The sequence below is a fragment of the Rhinolophus sinicus genome, chromosome 5 (genome assembly GCF_057876585.1).
Source record: "Rhinolophus sinicus isolate RSI-liver-muscle chromosome 5, RSI-T2T, whole genome shotgun sequence".
In the NCBI taxonomy this organism is placed as follows: domain Eukaryota; kingdom Metazoa; phylum Chordata; class Mammalia; order Chiroptera; family Rhinolophidae; genus Rhinolophus; species Rhinolophus sinicus.
In genome coordinates this window covers 21,044,242-21,068,703 of record NC_142505.1, presented here as the reverse complement: position 1 = coordinate 21,068,703, position 24,462 = coordinate 21,044,242, and the positions used below count along the sequence as shown (strand labels likewise).

The window sequence follows — 24,462 nt, the reverse complement described above, 5'->3', positions numbered from 1 at the left end:
TACTGGCTTAGATAAAAATGGTTAATTTGCAACAGGGCCATAAACGAATCTTTGTTGTTATCTTTTCCACTGGTCAGAAATTATTTCTATCTCTATTCGACAAAATTCTAGAAGTGAAACTGCACCTAACAAGTTGTAAAACAGCCCAGTAATGGAAAGTCAAGCCCAGTGCTTGTCCTGAAAGAACACCCAGGTAGGCGTTTGCTGTCTCCAGATTGTAGATACATTTTCTGAAATGATTACATTCCCAGATGACAACTCACAGGAACTAGGCCTGATAATTTTTATTTCTGACTTTCTCTGGTAACTAGAAGAGATTCCATTCTCCCTTCTTTTCCCCTCTATCTTTCCCTCTTTCAGCAGGGTAGGAAGTTGTCCTTCCCCCTGTCAATGTGGATTTGTTTTCTACTTTTGTACAGTGGGGCAATGACAGCATGAGAGGTTTCCTTAAATCTCTCTGTGTGTGTCTGAGTGTGTGTGTCCCCGTCTCTGCCCCTTTCCTTTCATTGGTGTTTTTTCCCCCCAGAAATTGAATTAGGGGAGGAAGATGGGACGGTGATAGGGCTCATGGGGTGGAAAGTGGGGTTAGGAATTTCATCACATTGCTTGAGTAGATGTTTAAAGTACAATGTATGTATCTTGGAAGGATGTCATAAAGTGTACATAGCTCTTGGAGTATTTGGGCTGCCGGGGTTGTTTTAGTGGTTTCTGAGGGAATGTAGGTAGATTAGTTTTAGGGGTACTAGCACTTAGTACTAGCTCTTATATTTACTGGAAATTTTTACTTTTTTTTTTTTTTTAAGATTTTATTGGGGAAGGGGAACAGGACTTTATTGGGGAACAGTGTGTACTTCCAGGCCTTTTTTTTTCCAAGTCAAGTTGTTGTCCTTTCGGTCTTAGTTGTGGAGGGCGCAGCTCAGCTCCAGGTCCAGTTGCCGTTTCTAGTTGCAGGGGGCACAGCCCACCATCCCTTGCGGGACTCGAGGAATCGAACTGGCAACCTTGTGGTTGAGAGCCCACTGGCCCATGTGGGAATTGAACCGGCAGCCTTCGGAGTTAGGAGCATGGAGCTCTAACTGCCTGAGCCACCGGGCTGGCCCGGAAATTTTTACTTTTTAAGTTAGACATCTAAACAGATTTGAAGAACCTTTTTTTGCCCTGAACATTTTGTGATTGATAATGTAGAAGGTTATATGTAGTTGACTAGAGAAATTTGGTTTTATTATTACTTCTGTATCTCTACAGAATCTTCTTGGACATGAATTATATTGGTAGTTCAGAGACAGAAATCTGTTCAACTTCGACATTTTATGTATTTCTAAACTCAAAGTGTACTTGTGCTAGAAAATACATTGTTTTTGTTTCACTGGATTCACTGGAACAATCCTCTAAATGGGTTGTTCTGTGAAATTTGAGAAACATTGGCTTGAGCAAAGAGCCTGAGAAAGAGAAGGGTTGAGATCAAAGAGGAGTGTGTGCTGTGGCAGTGGAGGGGTTTGAGTTGTCAATCGTGAAATGTCCTGTAAACCATTTCAAGGCACTTGAATTTTATCCTAACAAAGATGAGAAGACAATGCTAGTTTTTAGGTAAGGGAGCGACATGTAGAACTTTCCTCATTTTGTGTTCGTCTGACTCGGTTAGATCTAGGTTATGCATTCTCAGCCAAATACTGCACACATGGTGATGTGTCTTTCTCAGGGTATCATATTTGGAAGCACGAGATGTGTTTCTGTCCCTCGTAGGTGGTATTAATTTTGATCATGCAGTCAAGGTCTTGTCCAAAATTTTTGCTGTTTTTCTTCTCTTGCAATTAATAAGTAATCTTTGGGGAGACTAAGATCATGTCAATGTCTGGTCCTCATCAAAATTTCCCCTTTGATTTAGCATTCGTTGATGATATTTGCCTTATTCAGTCTTTCCTGTGTTGGTTGCAAAATAGTAATTTTTCTACCTCCAGTATTCTCTCCATGTTTATTAGATGGTTGTTGACATTTTGCCATAAGCAAGATGTCTTACATCTTATTTATAGATTTATTATTGGCGTGGACTCATGAATTCCTATTTTTTCAATGGTTTATAATTTGTTAGCGTATATAATTATTTGGGTGCTCACATTTCCCCAGGTTTGGCCAGTGAGAGTTCCTTCAAGCTAGTTTCTGGGTCCTTATGCTGTGCTCCCATCACTGTGGGGCGTATTTTCTTTTTTTCTCACACAAGATGTCCCTGGCTCATCTTGTACCTACCCTGGCTCATCCATAGGATTACTTATTCCTTTCTCTGATTAGCTCTGGTTCCATTTATTTGGGCACAGTATTAGAGAACAAGATCTGGGCGCTTGGTCTGGGTACCTACCCTGTTTCCCTGAAAATGAGACCTAGCCAGACAATCAGCTCTAATGCATCTTTTGAAGCAAAAATTAATATATAAGACCGGGTCTTATATTACATTTCACTCCAAAGGACGCATTAGAGCTGATTGTCTGGCTAGGTCTTATTTTCGGGGAAACACGGTAGCTAGGCCTGGGTGTTTCACATGAGAGTGATTTATGAATGAAGGAAAAAACCTGTGCAGGAGTGAGGGGAATAGCAGAAGGCAGGAGAGGAAGCTGAGTAAGGACGTATTTTCAGGGAATGCCTGTCTCAGCCAAATCAGCTCGGGTACACAACAAAGTACAAGGTTTGTCCTGGTTTGGAGGCAGGGAGCGGGGTTTTGTGCCATCTGTCCGTCACTGGCCACTGCAGGAGTTGGGAGATGGGGCAGCAGCGAGGAACACTGCACGTGGTCCCATGCCCAAGGGCGGTCCTGAGGAGGCTGCAGGTTGAATGCTTCAGCGTTCTCTCCTACAGGAGGCACACACTTCTCTGCCCTAAAACTAATTAATATGAATCTATTAGGGACCTTAGTTTGGGTAGTGAGAGTTCAGATAGTGTCAAGTCAAGCGGGCAGGGGTACTTGCACAGATGTATGCATACACACAGGTGTGTGTACTGCATCCAGATGTAACGTATTGTAGGGTTTGATAAAACAGTTTGAATAACATTGGACCAAGATATACTTAACATATAACAAACTGTACTTTGTGGTTTTTTTTTTTGTTTTTTTTTGCCTCTAGGCGATTTGACATGCTGTTCCTACTTTGTGGGATTTTCCCTCTCTTCCCCATCTCCACATCTGTCTAATTCTTCTTCATTTTTCACTCCCTACTTTAAAATCAGTTTCATAGGAGGCTTTTCCTGATTGCCACCACCCCTAATCTTTCAAACATATTTTAAACAATAATTGCAATTAAAAAAAAAAACACCACAAAAAACACCAAAATATCAAATAACCTGGGTATAGAGTTTCTTTCATTCAGGATCTAGAGTATTTCCTTGAGAAAAATAAAATGAAGCCTACAGTAGAGATGTGCTGTGTTTGTATCTGTTAAATAATTAGATGAAGAAAAACATGGTGTGGAAAATGGGAATAGTCCATGTGTGTAGTAAACAGTCGATATTTTTCATGTGAGTTCACCTCTTTAAATGTATTGGAGACTGGGTGGTTAGAAAGGATAGGCCAGTTAATTACACCTAGACCGGAAGAAGTTGCCCACCAACCCGGGGAGACCCTGCACTGCTTTGGAAACAGCACTGAACTGAATTTGAGAGGCAGCGGGACTGATTTCTTGTTTCGGACTCTGTCATTAACCTGAGGCTCCTAGAGTATTCTAAATGCTGTAATCTAAGGTTTGAGGAGGAAGGGTAGAGAGAGTGAGCTATACCAAATAATTTGTTTATAAGTAAATATATCAGATAATTTAACTGCTAAGGCTGCTTTAAGCCTTAAACTTTTATGATTGTAAATACTTGCAATTGGTCTCATGGGGTTCTTGACTCAGCACATGAAAGGTCATCACAGAAAAAATAACTTTAAGCTTATGTTTCATTTACTGGATTAGTATCGTTATTTTTGTATAGGGGTGTTAATAGCATATTTGGAAAAATCTCTAGGTTTATTGATGTCTAACATGAGAAAAATACTACCTTATACTTGTTATAAGTGTACCAAACTGTGCCCAAATCAGAACATTCATTCCCAAATTACCCATCTCTGCACCATCCCCAATTATATTTTTACATTTTTAAGTAAGGAGATTGAAGGAAAAAATAAACTAAGAATGTGGCGTTTACTCTCCCTCACTGTATTTTTGCTGAAGAACTGTTACTGGGAGGTTTTTAAAGATCAAAGGATATGTTCATTAACTAAGCATGCTTAATTGAAATATAGTGTTTTAAATGTTTATGCTGCAGAATAAGGACTCTGCCTGTCTTACTCATTGTATATACAATCCCTAGCATAGTGATTGGTACATAGTAGGTGCCTAATAAATATTGATTAACAGAATGAATATCTAATTATCAAATATTGAAATTCTTTAAATATATGTCATTTATTAAACAGTTTCATTTGAATATTCACCATATGCTAGAAGTTAGAGGGAATTATAGAGATGAATTAGACATGGTCTCTCACCTCATTAAACTTAAATTTCATTCAGTGCTTCTAAGTCTAGCTGCATATCAGAATTATTTGGGGAACATTTAAAAATACCAATGCTTGAGTTTTACCCCAGCATTTCTGATTTAACTGGTCTGTGGTGGGGCGCAGGCATCAGACTTATAAAGCCCTCTCGGCGGTTGTTAGATGCAGCCAGAATTGAGAACTTCTGGTACCAGAATCTGCCTTAGGCTGTTCGGGCTGCGATAACAACATACCATATAGACTGGGTGGCTTAAACAACAGAAATTTCTTTTGCACAGTTTTGGAGGCTGGGAAGTCCAAGATCAAGGTGCTGAGTGATTTCTGTTGCTGGACCTTCTCCTTAGAAGGCCACCTGTCTGATTAGTGTCCTCTGTATATGACCTCATATTTAACTTTAACCTCCTGAAAAACCCAATCTCCAAATACAGTCATATTGGGATTTAGGGCTTCATCATGAATATGGGGGGTGGGGGATGGGGACACAGTTCAGTCCAGAGCAACCACTGTTATCAGGAGAAGACAGCACAGATAGTGGGATGCGATATGTCTTAAGTCCAGATGTGATAAGAGACAAAGCATTGGAGCACACAAAGTCTTGGAGGAAGGAGAACTCACTTTCAGGTTCTGGGGTCAGGGAGAACTTTGGGATGGAACAAGTATTGAGTCTGATTTTAAGTAAGCAAACTTTGATTAGCAAATAAGAGGTAGAAGATGGTTGAGCTGGAGTTTAACTGTACTACTAGTTATTTGCTGGGTCATGTTGCAAGGTTGCTTTGAATTTTCTGAACCTCAGCTCTTTCATAAAAGCTGCTGCATGTGATGTTTATAAACACAGATTCTCCTACCAACCTTCCTTCCTTCTGCACATATTTATTGTGCAGCTTCTGTGTACTACACAAATATAAGCTAACTTTGTTTTTGTTTTTTTTTTTGAGGTAAGTTGGATAACATAACCACTGGGATGGCAGGATGAAGATTTAAATTGTAGAAACTTTAAGTTGAAATTGCAATGCTGGTGGTACTTGGAAATTACCAATAGATGCTCAAAAATGTGGGCAGAGTAGATTTGGAGATGGAGACGAGCACTGAGAACTCAGCATAATAAACACCATCTTTAAAAATAGAACCTTGTGGGATTGCCACTAAAGGTAGAGCAGCAGATCTTTACTTTGGAACATTCATATTTTTTTTTCCAGTATTATTACCATTGTCCAGAATTTTTTTTTTTTTTTAAAGATTTTATTGGGGAAGGGGAACAGGACTTTATTGGGGAACAGTGTGTACTTCCAAGCCTTTTTTCCAAGTCAAGTTGTTGTCCTTTCAATCTCAGTTGTGGAGGGTGCTGTTTAGCTTCAAGTTGTTCTTTCAGTCCTAGTTGTGGAGGGCACAGCTCAGCTCCAGGTCCAGTTGCCGTTTCTAGTTGCAGTGGGCACAGCCCACCATCCCTTGCGGGAGTCGAACCGGCAACCCTGTGGTTGAGAGGACGCATTCCAACCAACTGAGCCATCTGGGAGTTCAGCGGCAGCTCAGCTCAAGGTGCTGGGTTCAACCTTAGTTGCAGGGGGTGGAGCCCACCATCCCTTGTGGGACTCGAGGAATTGAACCGGCAACCTTGTGGTTGAGAGCTCACTGGCCCATGTGGGAATCGAACCGGCAGCCTTCAGCCTTCGGAGTTAGGAGCATGGAGCTCTAACCACCTGCGCCACCGGGCCGGCCCTGTCCAGAATTTTTTTGAGACTCCTTTAAAATGTGCCTTCAGCGTCTATAGTACATTCATCTTAATATCCTCCCTTTGGCAAATTTTTATTCAGAAGGTGAACTTGAATTTCAGCCAAGATTAGACAAAGACAGTCTAATGAAGGTGGTAGATGATCATCCTGGGAAATGCTACCCTCACAGAAAAGTGACCCTGTGGGGCTGCTTGTCATGTTAACTCACACTGGCTCTGAAGGCCGTGCCAAGAAAGGTATCGTGAGTGATTTGAGCAAAAGTTGAATCTTTGAAATAAGTGAATAACTTCTCAATATAAAAATAATTTTCCCACTCCATTATCAGAATGATGCATGTTTCTTTGTACAAATTTAGTGAACTGTTATAAGATGAAGAAGATCCAGTAGCGACAGGGTGGCCAACAGCACTGAGAAACATTCATAGGTTTGAGAATAGCCTCCCATGTTCCAGACGTACATCAGAGAGAAAACAATCAGGTATATATTGCTGAGAAGGCACAGATATGTCGTCATTTATTCCTTTCTCAGGTATCTACTGTCTCCCATAACACTGCTGATTTTCTATTAGATATCAATGGAAAACTGATTGTAAGAAAAGATTGCCTTGAAGTTTTACCAAATAAAGTAAGTGTGAAACCTTTTCATTTAAGAAATGATGGCCACAGTGGAGATTGCAGCACATTTCTAAAATTGGCATGTCTTATTGCATAAGTTGATTTCCTGCTTTGGTATACTTTTAGATTTGTTGTACCTTTCTGGCCTCTTCTTGGTTTGAGTAATGTGGGTGGAAGAGGAAGTTTTCACACGAAACAATCTGCAGAGTCTGAGGTCCAAGAAATAAGTGCTTTCTGGATATGTGTACATCTAGTGTGAAGTCGGTGTTTATTAACAGTGGAAGCTGACAGGACAAAGACGTTCCAATGAAGCATACTATTATGGGATATAGGTGGTATTTGAGCCAGAAGCTAAGGCGAAATAGGCGTATCTACCTTATTGATGGGCTTTTGGTGTTTTGTAAGAGTTTGAGCTTATTAACAAATTAGATTGTTACTGATTGACTTAACATTTGATGTTTACTCTCTTTGAAGGTATTTTTCAGCCGACTGACAAATCACTCCTCTTGTTTATTTTACTTTCTTTTTTAAAGAACATTTTTCTCCATGGTATGAATCAGAGAATCAGAATTCCATTTCACTTTACTTTCTGATCAAAACATGAGAACTGTGCAGTTGTGAATTTTGCTTGTTCAAAATGATGCTTCTGAAACAAGCCAGTCCTATCATTTAAGGATTGTTTTCATGCTTCATAACTATGGAAGCTCACATAACCTGGTTTGCTAAAATCCCCTTAACTAGGCCACCATCTTAGGTGTGTAGTAGTGTCCTGGAGGAAGATGTGGGAACTGCGTTACATGATCTTGACATTGCTGTTTTATCAGAGGCTTGGGCTGTTTTATCTCTGTGAGCGTCCACTTCTTCATGTGCAAAATAGAATCAAAACACTTATCAGAGAGGGCTGTTACGACCTTAAGGCATTTATTGTCCTCATCTTGAGGTTTCATAAACAGGCAGGCTGGAATATTTTGTGTGTGTGTGTGTGGGGGGGGGGCTGTAATCTCTCCTCTTTCTTTTTGTTGTGTCAGTTCACGTATGAGTTGAAGGGAAGAAGGTAAAAGGAACACTGATCACTATCTTAATTTTCCCAGTCCAAGTACCTCTGCTTACCCTTCTTCCCTTCCTCGTTTTACACTGTGGTTATAGTAAGGAGATATGAACAAGCTCGTGAGCACATGCAAATCTGCTCAGGAGCATCCATATCTTGTGCCATTGAGGAAAGCTGGTGTCTACTTGGCTTCCTGGTGGGAAATAGTGTAAAGGTAGTGATTCTATTGCACACAGGAGGCCAGTCTGCCTGGGACCCTTCATCTTGAAACTTGGTAACTAGTAAAGATAGAAACTGTTGCTAGTAAAAACACTGTTGCAAATTTACTAGAAGCATTTTTCTTTTCCCTCCAGTAGCATGGAATTGTCTCCAGGAGCAAATAAATGAAACTAGGAAGTTAAAATTAAAAGACGTGGCATTATCTAAAGAATCAAATTAGTTAAAAAATTTTCATTATTGAAAAAGCATACCTTGCTCTTCAGGTGTCACTTCTTTCCAATGAAAGATTCTGTAACTTTCTCATTTGTTTCACTGTTAATCTTTGCAGATTCATAACAAGTACTGTTGTCAGTAGCCTTATAATTTAGTGCTGCCATATTGCATGAACACGTGAGCCCCAAAGCAAAATCTGAACTAACAAGTTCAGCCAGTGAAAAAGGTGAAAATTGACTTTCAGGTGATGATAGAATGTTGAGACGTTAGAGCTTTGGAAATTTTTCCTGGTGCCATTATCCTGATTCTTTATCTCAGTATAAATTCATGTGACTATATCGTAGCAAACTCTCAAAATTTATTTATTTATTTTTTTTGCAGGCTCTTGTGCAAATATATAACATATATGCATCACATTGACATTAAGGGAATCATTCTGTAATTTTATGACTAAAAATGCCATGTCGACAATCTTTTTAGTGTTGAAGGTAGCTCAGAAATGTGTATAGAATCATAATTATTACTAATTAATAGGTGATGTTTAGTGGTTGGTATGCTACCAAATGGAAACATCTTTAGCAGAATTTGTTTACGTATCTTTAGGTCTGTTATTTCTGATTTAACACTTAAGAGTTTGGAAAATCTAAGTCAATATTAATGTGACCCTAGAATTGTTTCTTTGCCTTAGGAGGTTTTAGAATGATCAGCCGTAGTTCTTGCATACAATTTTAAGGTGTTTACAGAGGAATATTATAACCTCAAATTCATAATGTAGGTAAATATCGCTTATAATTTACTTAGGGAAAAATGGTTCAGTACTAAAGAGCTACATCTGTATCTAGGGAACGGATCCAAAAAATTAGTGCTTTAGTTATCTAAGGCCACTGCAAGATTTATAGAGCAAATAATAGGTTCATGAGAATACATTGTATAGATTAAAATGATATAAATGAAAGGAAGAGGTAACATTTTGAAGTTGATTTTATAAAATAGTATATATATCACAGTATTTCTTCTAATCTGTTCAGTAATTATACTATTACTAATGCCTAATGGTGATTTATGCTATCGACAAGGAGAAAAAAAGTGTGTGGAGAAAGTCCCAGTTTCATTATTTTCTCTTCAAGTAGACATCAGCTTTCCACCCCACAGAATGTCCCACAGACATTTCAAATTCAGCATGTCCACAACTGAATTCCTCTCCCACCTGGTGTTTCTTCTGTGTTCCCCATCTCAATGAGTCGTCACATCTTTTCACTCGGAGCCCCCTTAAATCATTCCTTTCCCTTCATCCGGTCAGGCCCCACCTGTCTTGCAGGGTTTCCCTCCCAGTCTATCTTTTTATCTCCATCTTTACTTCCCAGTTCCTTCTATAAACCCAGTATTCTTTTTTTCATCTTATAGCAGCTTTGGCAAAGCTAAGGAAAAAAAGAAGGCATAAATAAATAGTATTGGCTAGAATTCAGCAAACTATAGCCCGAGAAAAATCTGTTAAGGCCTGTAAGCTACAAATGGTTAGTAACATTATTAAAGGGTCGTTACAAAAAAAAAGGGACATACATGATGGTGTATCACCTGTAAAGCTTAAAATATGTGCATGCTGGTCCTTAAGAGAAAAAACTGTCGACCCCTGACGTAGGCAATGGAAATTGGGATACAACTATAGGTGTGGTAAAGAGAAAAAAATCATGTGAGCATATTCATATTCATATTTTGAAAATTTAGATGAAATGGATGGTTTCCTTGAGAAATGTAAACTTATTAAAACTGCAGCTGACTCAAGAATAAATAAACAACTCTTAGAAAATTGAATCATTAGGTAAAACTCCATCAGTGTCTGTCTCTCTTACACATACATGTATGCACACATACACTCTCTAAAATCCAGTCCCTGATAGGTGGCATATCAGTCAGAGTTCTACCACAAAAACAAGTAGGATGTGTATATATACATACATACATACATACATACATACATGGCAAGATAATTGGCTTATGAGGTTGACAGTTAAGTTCGCGAACTTGTTGCAATGATATTGCTAACCTTTTTTGATATCAAAGGGATTATTCATTATGGATTTGTACCAACTGGACAAAGAGTTAACCAAGTTTATTATTTGGAAGTGAGGAAAAGATTGCGTGAAAAAGTTAGACGATTTGAACTTCTCACCAATTCATGGCTCTTGCATCACGACAATGCACCAGCTCACACGGCACGGTCTGTGAGGGAGTTTTTAGCCAGTAAACAAATAACTGTATTGGGACACCCTCCCTACTCACCTGATCTGGCCCCCTTTACCCGACTTCTTTCTTTACCGGAAGATAAAGGAAATGTTGAAAGGAAGACATTTTGATGGCATTCAGCACATCAAGGGTAATACAGAGACAGCTCTGATGGTCATTGCAGAAGGGGTTCCAAAATTGCTCTGAAGGGTGGACTAGGCACTGATGTCAGTGCAGAGCTTCCCAAGCGGAGTACTTAGAAGGTGACTGTAGTGATATTCAGCAGTGATGTATGGAACACTTTTTCTAGGATGAGTTTGCAAACTTAATTGTCCATCCTTGTATGTGATTGTGGGAGCTAGTTAAGTCTGAAATGTGTAGGGCAGGTCAGGCTGTCAGGAAGGACAGCCTTGGAACTCTTGGTTTTGAGCTGAAGCTGCAGTCCACAGGTGGAATTCTTCAGGAAAATATCAGTTCTCAAGACTTTTCAACTAATTGAATCAGGCCCACTCAGATTATCTGGGATAATCTCCTTTACGTAAAGTCAGTTTATTGTAGATTTAACATCTACAAAATGCCTTCACAGCAACATCTGGTGTAGTGTTTGAATAAATGGGAACTATAGTCTAGCCAAATTGACCCGTAAAACTGACCACTGCAGTGGTTTCTACCAAACTTTCAGGAACGAATAAAAATCTTTATACAAAGTGTTCCAGAGAATACAAGGGAAATGTCCCTAATTTATTGTTTAAATAATGTTAACTTTGATGCCAACACAACACAAAGAGAGGAAAGTCATAGGCAAATCTCAACATGAAGACAACCACCAAACTTGTGAGCACAATTCGAGTGCCCAATACAGAGGTGCTGTTAGTTACTACTCACCACTTTCTAAAGAACATAGCCAGGAAGAACAAACAGAAACATGCGAAGCTGTCCCTGTGATTGTCTACATAGGAACTGGAAGAGAATCTATTGGCGAATTATCAATAGAGTTAAGTAAGATTGTGTATAAGGACAATATTAAAAATTCAGTTGGAACTATGCCAGCAATGTGAACATGTTATTTGTGAAAGATCCTTTACCAATAGATATAAATCTAATGAAAGATGAACAGTATCTTTAAGGAGAAAGATGTAAAGCTTTTTTGTCTACTTAATTATCTGATTGTTGGTAGTTAATGTGTTAAAGTCACCCACTCTGAGTGCAGGTTTATATCATGTTTTAAAGCTAACATGATACATTTGGTAAAATATACAAGACGTCCCTCACAGAGGGCCCTTCTCAACCCCGATAGATAACCAGTGTCCTAATTTTTGTCACCATGGATTAATTCTGCATGTTCTTGAATCATGTAGTATGTACTCTTGTGTCCAGCTTCATTTTCTCAACAAAAGTTTTGATATTCACCTTGTTAAGTGTGTCAGTACTTCATTCTGTTGTATTACTGAGTCGTATTCAATCGCTCATTTAGGTTGTTTCCAATTTTTAAACAGACTTGTACAAATTTTTTTCTCCACATACACTGAGAGTTGCAAAAAAATGTATACACGTTTTAAGAAAGGAAAATATTAAAATTGTAATACTCAATATATACTGATAATAAAAGATGAATACAAGTCATGTGTATACAGTTTTTGACACCCCCGGTATTTTCATTTATCTTGGGTAAATGAATACTTAGGAGTGGAAAATAGGTTGGGTGTATATTTAACTTTATAACTTAACAAGCTGTTTTCCAAAGGAGTTTATCATTTCACACTCCCACCAGCAATATATGAAAGTTCCAGTTTCTCCACATTCTCCTTAAAATTTGGTTTTCTCAGTGTTTTTAATTTTAGTCATTCTGGTGGGTGTGAATTATATCATGGGTTTCATTTGCATTTTCTTAATGACTAATGACTTTGAGCACTTTTTCATGTTCGGAATTACAGTTTGTGTATTTTCTTTTTGAAGTGTCCATTTAAGCTTCTTGCCCCTATTTTTATTGGATTGGTTGTATTTTTTTGTTGATATGCAGTTCTCTATATATTATAGATTTAAGTCCTTTGTCGTCATGTCTGTTATCTATATATCTGTACCTGTATATCGTGAACACTTTCTTCTGGTCTGGCTTGCCATTTATTTCTCTTAATGGTGTCTTTTGACAAACAGCAGATTTTATATTTGATGGTATCAGATTCATCATTTTTTTCTTTTCTGTTTCGTGCCTGTGTTTTCTCTTTAAGAAATCTTTACTCCAAGGAATTGAAAGGTTTTTGTTTGTTTGTTTCATAGTTTTTACATTTAGGTTTATGACCCATGGCAAATTCATTTTTGTGGGTTTTGTGAAGTTGGGGAGTGGAAGGTCAAAGGGTTCAGGCAGATTTATTTTTTTCCATTTTTATCCTGGTCTTTTTTGAATTTTTTTTTTTTTTTTTTTTTTTTTTTTTTTTTACTGATTAGCTTTGGTGCATTTGTCAAAATAAATTAGCTATATATGTATATAATATATGTATGTATGCATAAGTATTTCTGGATTCTATTTTGTTGTTAATTAGTTTGCTTATCTTAATTATGCCAATATTCCACCACCATGATTTCTGTAGTTTTGTAGTAAGACTTGAAATCAGATAGTGTGTGACATCCAAATTTGTGCTTCTCTTTAAATGTTGTTTTGAGTGTTTGTTCTAGGTCCTTTGCTCTTCCTCCTACATTTTTAAATGTTTTTTATTATAACTTTGTTTTGAAATAATTTAATGCATCAAGCTGCAAGTTAGTGCAGTTTCCATGTACCTTTTCCTCAGCTTTCCTTAATGACACTATCTTGCGTAACCATGGTACATGTCTTTAAGTGTGATAGTCCCCTTTAAAGGGGTGGAAATTGGTACTGGGGGAGAAAACACTCTTACTATTTTAATGTATAAAGCACTGTTGTACATGCAGCACATAAGCAGGTAGATGTATGTCTGTGATATTAACATTTCAGAGGGGGGCATTAGGAAATGATGTCTAGAAAGGCTCCTTTGGGAGCAAAAAGGAAAAAAGGTTGGGACACTTTGCTACAATTCATTGGAATTAAGGAAACCAGGAATTGACGTTAGTATAATGATGTTCACTCAGGTACATATCTTAGTTGAATTTCACTACTTTTTACATGTACGTGTGTGTGTGTGTGTGTGTGTGTGTGTGTGTGTGTGTGTAGCTAGTGACATTTTATCACATGGTGAAGATTCCAGTAACCAGCATCACATCCAGCATAGGGAACTCTTTGATCACTACAAAGAAAATCCCTCATGTTACTCCTTAATACATCACCCAGCTTCCTGAACGCTTAACTGCAGGCACCCAGTGATTTGTTTTCCATCACTCTAATTTTGTCACTTTAAGAATGTTATGTAAGTGGCATCATACCGTAAGTAACCCTTTGGGATTGTCTTCTTGTCATTCAGCTTAATGCCCTTGAGATCTATGCAATTCGCTGCTGCTGCGGTTGTATATCACAGTTCTTTCTGTTTTATTGCTGAGTAATATGCAATGGTCTGTAGGAACCATTGTTTACCCATTCAGCAGTTGAAGGACTTTGAGATTATCTCCATTTTTTGGCTGTTACAAATAAGGCTGCAGTGAACATTTGCATGCAGGTTTGTGAACATAAGTTTTTATTTCTCTAGGATAAATCCCGAGGAATGTGTGTGATGGGTCATATGGTAAGTCAGATGGTAAATTATTTTCCATTTATTGAGACTTGTTTTATAGCCCAGGCTGTGGTTTATCTGGGTAAATATTCAGCTGTTATTGAGTCGAGAGTTCTGTAAATGTTAGGTCAAGTTAGTTGATGGTGTTGTTGAATACTTTACAGTTTCAGCATGTAAATTTAAGTGTCTGTTTCTCTAATGCCTTCTCTTTTATTTTTAAATTGTTTTTGTTTTAATTGATGAATATTGGGGAACAGCTTTTTTCTCCAGGGCCCATCAGCTCCAAGTTGTTGTTCTTCAATCTTGTTGTGGAGGGTGCAGCTCAGCTCCAAGTCCAATCGCTGTTTTCAGTCTTAGTTGCAGGGGGCACAGCCCACCATCCCACAAGAGAATCAAACCGGCAACCTTGTTGTCGAGAGCTCGTGCTCTAACCAACTGAGCCATCCGGCCGCCCCTCTTTTTATACTTTCTGTATTTCACATTTGTATATCATGGGTTCATTTTTAGTTTGTCAGAGTATATTCTCTATACTTCTTGTGGCAGATTTTATTTTACAAAGAAGGTCCCAGCATTATCTTCCATCCCTCATGCTCTTCTGTAATGTGGTCTTGCCACAGTGAATGGAGGCTTAGGTCCTACACTTGAGTATAGGCTGTTTCAGTGATTTGAAATCGGTGTCGTGTGGCAGGAACGATGCTGCCTGGCTCCATGACAGGGTCAGGACATAAGGCCATCCTGCTTTCACTCGGTTATCTTGGAGCGCCTGCTCTCCAGACATTCCTTCTCAGGTTGCTCCCTCTCATAACCCCCCTGTCATATTGTGAGAAGCCAAACCAAATGGAGAGGCATGCGTCAGTGCTCTGCTTTAAAGTCGTCACTTCAGCCATTCCAGCCCAGATGTCAGATATGTAAGGGAAGAAAGAAGTCATCTTGGAAGTAAATCCTCCAGCCCCAACTTTTGCAGCTGTGGAAGTCAACACCTGCCATTTGAGTCTGCCCAGATGAGGTCAGACCCTGTGTAGAAGAGTCAGATCGGCTTTACCTTTCTGAATTCCTGATCCATAGGATCCCTGTAAAATGTGTATTGTTTTATGTCACTAAGTTGGATTGGTGACTGTCACACAGTAGAGATCAATTCTATTTCAGTTGAGTTTCAAAGAAGTCAACTTTTCAGTCCCTACATACCTGAAAATACAACGTTACTCTTAATTGGCTGTGCACTTCTTGGGTATAAAGTAATTCTCTCTCAGAAATTTGAAGTTATTTCTCCATTGCTTTGTTGCATCCATGTCTTGCCAGTGAAACATGATGTAAATCTTGAGTTTCATTCCTTTGTGTGGGTAATGTTTTTTTTCCCCTTTGAAGCTTTTAGGATTTTTGAGCTTCAGACATTTCATCTGAGTGCGTGTAGGTAATCTATAATCCATTTCTGTCCAAGGACTCATGTCTCTTTATTTGCTTCAGTATGTGTATTATATGTATTCTAAAGTCTTATTTTCCTTACTCTCAGTTCTCTTAGGAGTTGGTTCCTTCTTGATTAATTACAGTTGGTTTCTCTCTCTCACTGTGTTGTCCTTCATCAAATTAAGGTGATTCTTGGCTCTTTAGTTGTTTTTTGAGATGCCCTATTAGCCTCTCTGCAGATACTGTATCTCTTCGTAGCTGCCTGCATCCAGAAGTTGTTGGGAACCAGGTAGTACCAGGAAATGCTTAGGGGTCCTCGGTGTGTTGTTAGTTACTGGAGAGCGTCTGGATCATCTTTCGGGGATAATTACCTGTTATTTCCTTCTTTTACCTGTGGTTTGAAGGCTGCAGGAGAGGTGACCTGCTTGGCTCCTGCTCACGTGTTTCAACCAGTGATACTTTATTTTCCTCCAGGGAAGACTCTTGCTCCCCATTTTTGCTGCTTCAGAGCGTGGAGCAACACGCACTTTTGATACCAGTTTTTTCCTGGAGAAAATCTCTGGGGAGTGTGACTGACTACCTCCTGTCATCTGATCTCACCTGCCTTTTGTTTTTCAGAGATTCCGGATCGTTTTGGTTCCCTGAGGACAGTTACCCCTTTGTTTTTCAGGGCTCTCTAGGAATTTCAGGAGCCGGTGGAACTCTGGAGCAAGTGTCCCGTCTACCATTTTAGTCTAACTGTGATAGTTGTGTTTCAAACGCACAGAAATCTCACAAGCTTTGTTTTTGTATGCACACATACTTCCATTTTTTTTCCTTCTGCCAGTTCTGTCTTTCTTAGGCTACTCTTATTACTAAATAAACTATTTATTTGTGTGTCTCTTAATCTTGGATCTCGGTATCGCTAAAAATCATGTGTCCTTGGATCTTCATATCTATAAAGCTCTTGTGGATTATATTAATAAGATAAATTATGATTTTTAGTCTATGACTTAATTTTGACAAGATTACATGGAATATGTTTTCAAAAGGGTACACTATAGTTTGCAGAAATTTTTAGAACAATGTTGCCTATTTCCGTCACATTTTTTCGGTTGTATATAAAAATAATGTAGAATGATTTTCAGTGACTAAAATAATCACCATTTTATGAGGTTGTAAGAGTCAGTTTTTAATATATTTGCATGGCTTTTATTTAAGTAAACCAGATTGCTTATTTTTCCCCTAACCTGGTCATTTACTTGAGACTTTACTATGTTAAAGAAAGATCTTTTTATTTTCAGAGCAGCATCTCAGACATGTTGAAAAAGATGTTTTGATCCCTAAAATAATGAGAGAAAAGGCCCGAGAGAGATGTTCTGAACAAGTTGAAGGTAAGATTCAAATATTCATATAAAGATCAAATACGTTTCTTATAATATGATCTGAATTTAATCTTTAGCCTTAGAGTCAAGTAGTCAGTGAATTAATATGTATGAATTGCTTCTCACCCTTTCACTGAGATTCCGTATTTCAGCTTTCAGAACTTCCAGGTGGTGTTCTATTCATTTACAATTTAAAAATATTCTCTCAAATTATTAGTAAAAAAACATTTTTTCCCAGCAGTGTAGTTACATATAGAGAAAAACCTGGTGTGAATATTTTCGAAAAACAAGTATCCTGGTGATTTTGTTAGGGAAAGAAGAAACATTAAATGTAACATGTACCTGTTTTCCATCTATCAACGTAGTCATATATATTCTAAGATGATTTTCTTTGGTGTCATTGCCCATTACTGAATTGTTAATGGAATCTCAATAGTACTTACAGTGAGTCTGGTGTTTTTTTAATGTTTTATGTTTTTAAGCTGAATATATTTATGTAAATGCATGCATTAAGCACCCACATATGCATGTTTTCTTTGGAAAATGTTTTCAAATATTTTTTATAGAATACTCCTGTATTCTATAACTCTAAGGTGTATTGTTGATTAATGTGTAACATTATAGTGAAAACTGTAAATAAAGCAGTGGAAGGTGAAAAATGACACTATAAATGATGCGTAATTAGAAAAGCACATGGCAGTTTACTGTAGAAATATCTTTTTAAAAAAGTCTACCTCTTCGAATGGCCATCTAAAAGAAATAGTAGTGACATTTTGCTGACGTAGACTATTTTCCTGGTTCCCCTTCTTTACTTTCCCCTGTCCTCGTCTGCATTGGGGACCACAGTACTTTTAGTGAGAATGATGGGCTGCAGCTCCACTACATGTTTCTCTACAGGGGAGTCAGGCTGTGTCAACTGTAGTTTGGGGACTGTGTCAGTAACATTGGGTGCTAGGAACATTTCTGTTCCTCTGATGCTGTCTCATCAGAGAATGACCTTGGCGATTGATGGATGGAGGCAGTAAAAAAGATGAGTAGTTCCTCCGAACTGCCCTTGTGTGATGGTCACTTCTGTTTCTTAAATGATTTATGACATATTCCAGTTTTAAATCCATCCATAAATTTGATGTAAATTATACCCATGCATAAATAAATTTAATAAATTACCAATAATTATTAGTATCTTTTTAAGGTATTACGCTTGCTTTCACTATGAATTAGTTGTTTAATCAGTGCACTTTCCTTCCACCCTCACTCCCCAGGTGTCAGGAGAAATTAACCCATTGGCACCTGCAAGGCAGGGTTCGGTGCACATCTGGCATTGGCAAGTGTCATGCTGATAGTCTCAAGAGATAATCCTCCACCTGCCTCCTAGAACTTTATAGATATATCCTGACTCAGGTGGGGGAGGATAAAACTTTAAAAGGATAATAAAACTGTAGGGTTAACTTTTCACTACCAGGAAAATTTACTTATTGCTGATACTGTGGTCTCAGTTTTAAATTTGAATTGTATTTATGCTGTATTGTAACACACTATTCTGCTATCTAGAATGAAAGAAAGCTAGCTAACTCAATTATACATTGAGTTTTTACTCATGTGATTCACATAAAAATGCAGAATGATTGTATGGCTTTGGGTTTCAGAACTGTCTGCTTACTCTTAGATGGTGAAATTTTGTTTTTGGTTTTTGAAATGGGAGAAATAGAGTATAACTTTAAAATATTTATTTGTTTGTGTTCCACAACTACTACTTTGTACAGAAAATAAACTGTTTAATTTCTGCTTCTTTATCAAAAGTTTAAGTTGTTTAGGATGTTGACATGGTTAAGTTTTTCTCTTATTAACATTCTTAAAATCTTCTGAAGGCTGAAGGCATCTGAAGATTTGAGATCCATTTGGGTTATTCCAATGCATTCATAATTTTTAGAACATGTTATAGTGATTGATTTTTGAACATTTGAATGTTTATAGATAATCATATATTGATTTTTTTTATGCCATATGGTCCAAAACAGTGTTTTCAAATCTAAAATTGATTATTTGATAAAGACATAATCCTTAGTATTCTCCCTGTTTAACCATATTGAATTAGGAAAGATTATACATTGGTGCTGCTGAAGCAGCAGAGAACGTCAGCTCCGTTGAAACTGAACACTGAGATGCAATTTAGAAATAGGATACTTCTGTTGTCATTTATTTACTATTTATAGCCTTTGCTTTATTAATTATAGAATTTTACATAAAAGCACTATGCATGCTAATTGTATAGTTCTTGGATAAAGATATAGGAATTTTAATAAGTGATCTGACTTTCTGCTAAGTGCCTGAAACATGATTATGTGGGAAAGCTTTTCTGTTTGATTTTTTTTTGTGTTTTTTTTTTCATGTCATTTCAACCCAGTTGATCATAAGAATTGGGTCAGACTGCCAGCAACTTAGGTTTGTGAAGGGAATGGAACAGCTTTTCCAGGGACAAAGAGAAATGAAATCACTTTCAATGAAAGAAAGATGCCTCATTATGCTCACCAACAGCGGTTATTGACAGCTACACTTCCTATTAACAAGGCGCATTTAACTAAGAGTTTGGCTGTTGGATCTTTGGACTTGATCTAATTTGCTAGCATTAATTAGTTTCTTTTGAGCACAGACACTTGGTGCTCACAGCTATAGATTTGGAGGGCTAATTAGGATAGAAAATTGAACAGAATGGGGTAAGGCATTAACCTTCAACCATTACCAGCTGGGACACTGATAAAGACCACAGAGTCCAAATGCTCCCCATTGATGTGAAGAGTACCCTAATGAATATCAATTTCAGCCAGGTTGTTATATTCTTACTAGTTCTCTCTTCATTATACATTTTAACCAGCTTCCACGATACCTTCATTGTCTATGTGTACCCTATTGGTTTTTACTATACACTGATTTAGTCTGAGTTGCACATTTCATCTTATGTGTTAAACACAATTAAAATTTCCCTTAAGTAGGAGTAACATGTAGAATGTTTCGCTATCATATACCCCCATCCTAAAATGTACTTTTATCTATAGTTACTTGATTCTAATTCTACAGTGAATTTTTATAAAGTCACAGTAACCTTGCCATTTCAATACAATGAAACAAACTGAAATAAGAAAATCTTAGTTTTGGATGACAATAAGACAGTTTGTATTAAACTGATGTCAAACTTCTACGCTATACACCTGAAGCTGAAGTTGAATAATAGTGAATGTCAACTATAATCATATATATATATATAGTCACAGGATGTGGAGTACAGCATAGGGAATAGAGTCAGTGGTATTGTAACAGCTATATACAGTGTCAGAGCGGTAGTAGGCTTGCGGGGGGTGGGAATTATCATTTTGTGAGGTGTGTAAATGTCTAACTATTACATTGCTTTGTACACCTGAAACTAATAAATAAATAAACTGGTGTCAAACTTGAAAATCTTTGTCTTTATAAAATATGTATACTTTCTTGTTTCCTTTTGGAGAGAAAAATAGTGGCCATCACTTTTCTTTTGACACTTTGATTTGATGAGTAAAGGTGGTTTGACCCACAGATTAGATATAGAATTGAGAAGCCTTATCTTAATACTGTATAAACTTTGACAGGATTATAAAACTCTGTTAGTAAAGCATATATCAAAATAAAAGCTGTTGAACAATTGATTTAAATAGAAAATTCAAATTTATAATATTTGTTTTTTGGCAGGGATATTATTATTAGCAGTGTATAGAGACACTAAAATAAATGACTAAAGTATACTGGTAGACATTAACACAATGAATACTGAGTACATAGGGAATAGAACTGAAGGAAAATTCTAGAATGGCAAATCTCTCTTATCCTCTCCTTTCCCCGCCTCCTGAAACCTACCACAGAAATCCCCCTCCATCGAGTGTGATGGAATCATTGCTTTTTCTTGGCTCTGGGAGTTATCAACTTGTTTTAGGAAATTGGTTGATGACTTCTGGAAGTTTCTTTCCACTCCTGACTTTTTCCATGTGTTTGACTCTTTGCTAACTTAATGATTTATATTTTCTAGCTTAGGAATATTTTTAAAATATTTTATTATATATATTTACAAGTATGCATTCTAGTATTATAAATTTCTCTTCCGGAAATAGAATCTCCATAAGAAGAGTCACTGAATTGCTGTGTTTTGTAAAAATTCCTCATTGTATTTCCTTCCTTTTTTGAATTGCATAGTTGGCATTTGATATCAAGTCTGTCTGTTGAGTAATGAAGTTTGCTTTGAAAATAATAAGTTTGCTTTAAAAATAATAAGAATCTTCTTTTTTTGTTTTTCCTTTTGCTATGATGCATCAAGACCAAAAAGTACTTTGTCACCAGGGATGGCCTGGAACTTTCTTTAACTTAGCTATATTGTCCTACTCACTGACTCCTTTCATCCTTTGTGCCTGCTTTTACCCTGTTTTAATGTTTCTTTTGTATCATTTTCTTCTGTTGCTGTCTTTTTTTATCTTTTGGCTAATAGGTGGGAGTTTAGTTCTAAAGGGATTATACAAAATACAAGGAAGCATGGACAGTTTGTTTCTTTGAAACATTGTAGAGCTATAGTTAAATAATATAGAAGCTTAATTAATAAAATGCTTCCCTCTTCTATCAGTCACACAAAACTGAAAAGTATGTGGTAACATTTTGCTAAATTCCAAAGATGTGTGAATAGACAAAATGAAAACCAAAGTAACAATGCTTAGGATGGTCTTGAGGTTTGCAGGCAGAGAACTATCTAAACATCAATTAAACAAATTGGAGACTGTAAACAATCAAAGTAATCAATCTTCTGTCCAACTGTGTTATTTGAACCTGCCCCAAACTTTTCATTTGTTGTTTGAGCTGTGCCATTATTACATGTATTTTTGCCATTTAACCAGTTCACCAGTGTTCATTAACACTGAAGTGGAGATGTAACCCATCTTTAGACTGGTTTGGGTAGATTAGGAAGATAATACCTAAAATCACCAATATAATGATTATTTGTTATGCCTAAGGGTATGTTTTGTACCCTGAGAAATACAAAGAGATATAAAGCACAACTCCTCCCCTTTGGCCCTGCACTGGACTGTGTTGCGGGTCCCCAAGACCAGTCCTGGGTTTGGTGACTTGCTAGGAGGACTCATAGGACTCAGCATGTAGTCATAATCATGACTAAGATTTATTCCAGCGAAAGGATACAAGCAAAACCAGCAAAGGGAAAAGGCACATGGGATGAAGTCTAGAGGGTACCAGGGGCAGGCTTCCAAGAGTTCTCTTCCAGTAGAGTCACTCGGGATATGCTTAATTCTTCCAGCATCGAATTGTGGTGACAAATGTGAAATGTCTACCAGGGAAACTCATGAGAAACTCAGTCCTCAGAGTTTTTACTGGGAGTTGATCACATGGGCAGCCTCTGCCTAGCATGTACCAAAATTTCGGACTCCCAGAAAGAAAGCAGGTATTCAGCATAAACCGTATGGTTTGCACAACAGTTTAGTCACAGTGAGCACTTTTATGAATCAGGGTGGGTGGGAACACTCCCAAAATCCAAGTTCTCAGACACCAGTTAAGGGCCAACCTTGCAAGCAGGACTTTCTGAGGCTAGCAGTATCAGGCCTGCCATGTTCTCTTTTCTGCATATTGACACAAGGATAGCTAGTAAAAGTTAATTAGCAGTAAGTATTTGTGTTTGCCTGTCGGGCCCAATGTCAAACCAATGGCATCATATGCAGTAGACCTGCATCAATCACAAATACAGCTGAATTATTTGTAAAACAACTGAACAAAGTATATACTGGTCATTACTCATCGATTTAGTGGTTCTCAGTTATATTTGTTAAACTCATACCTCTATCGTAGCACTTAATGCCTACGGTTTTCTCATTTCTGAATAACAGGACATTTTTTTAATAAAATTATAATTGGACATAAATAAGCTCAAATAAAATGGCTAGTTGTTTTCTTCTCAATGAGAAAGGTACTCTATGTTTTAGGTTTAGGCGTAAGTTAAGTTTTCAAATCTAAGTCTTTAAATGACTAACTTAGGAGGAAATTTTGTCAGGGCAGATGAATTTAATATTTTAATAAATGAGTTGCATATTTAATTTATGCAGCTCATCATTGAAGTTATAAGTGTGAGAGTCTACATTTGAACACAAAAGCAAAGAATCACATGGCTTGAAAGTTAGAAATCTTGTTAAAATGAATAAAAATTATTAACCTAAAGTGAGTTACAACTGTTCTGCTAGTACTTTATTAACAAGTCTTTATTATTTTCCTAGTTTGCAGAGACATCAACTTTCAGATTTAGATTCTTTCATCCGTTGAGAAATTAATCCAAAATTAAATATAGTCTAAACAGTATCATGCTCTTGTATATAAACTCTGAATAAAAAAATCACACTTTAGTTAAGCTACCCGATGATCCTCCAGCATTTTGTAATACTATTTGCATAGATTTTAGTGTTAATCAATTATTACATCACTAATAATATATCTAAAAGGCAAAAACAGGATTTTCAGTTTCCCTTAAGTACTTGAATGGAACCTTAGTGTTATACGTATGTAACCTTAGTGTTATATGTAACACAGTCACTCAAAAATATTTAGTGATATTTCCTGTATGCCAGTCACTGTTGTATGAACAGTGAATAAAACAGACAAAAATCTTTACTATTATATCCTTTACATTTCAATGAAGGAGGGAGATAAATATTACAAGTTATGAGCAAATATAAGTGGTCTGGAGTGAAATAAAGTTGGGTAAGTGCAGTGGGGAATGCTGGTGTTAGAATGGGGCTGCAGTTTTTGATAGGTGGTCGGTATTGGTCTTACTGAGAAAGTGACATTTGAACAAAATTTTCAAAGAAGGTAAAGGAGTGATATATGCAGATATCTCTGGGAAGAATGATGTGAACAGAAGGAATAGCACGTGGAAAGACTGAAGCGGGAATTGAAGCTGGCCTGCTTGAGGAAAACAAAAGAAGTCACTCTGGTGGATGGTGGGAAGTGAGGAGTTTAGCAGAGTGATTGGGGTTAGAGTTATTTAGGGTTTTGTGGTCTTGTAGGTATAGAGAGAAATGGAACGATGTTGACGGTTTACAGCAGTGGAGTGAGACCGGATCTGATTTACAATGTAAAGGCATCACTCACGGCTATGCTAAGAGTTGATGGAATGGAGCAAGGGCAGAATCAGGGACCCCAATTTAAGGATGTGAGTGTGATAATGCAAGTGACAGATAATAGTGGACTAGAAGGGTGGTAACAATGGAGATGAGGAGACTGGGCACATCCAGGAGATAGATAGATAGACAGACAGACAGACAGACAGATAGATAGATAGATAGATAGATAGATAGATAAAAGATTTTATTGGGGAAGGGGAACAGGACTTTATTGGGGAACAGTGTGTACTTCCAGGCCTTTTTTCCAAGTCAAGT

General features: G+C 37.4%; 1 protein-coding gene across 3 annotated transcripts in view; it reads left to right on the top strand.

Annotated features, from left to right (window-relative positions):
* The window catches only part of CMC1 (C-X9-C motif containing 1), a 71,761-nt gene that overhangs the window by 4,307 nt on the left and 42,992 nt on the right, over positions 1-24,462 (top strand). Inside the window, exon 2 of one of the 3 annotated variants that reach the window (XM_019745228.3) lies at positions 16,934-17,023. The exons of 1 other annotated variant lie outside the window; for it this stretch is intronic. In XM_019745228.3, the coding sequence (XP_019600787.2) occupies positions 16,934-17,023 (90 nt within the window). The remainder of the gene's footprint in view (positions 1-16,933; positions 17,024-24,462) is intronic. One more of the 3 variants, XM_074312728.2, reaches the window with a different exon arrangement.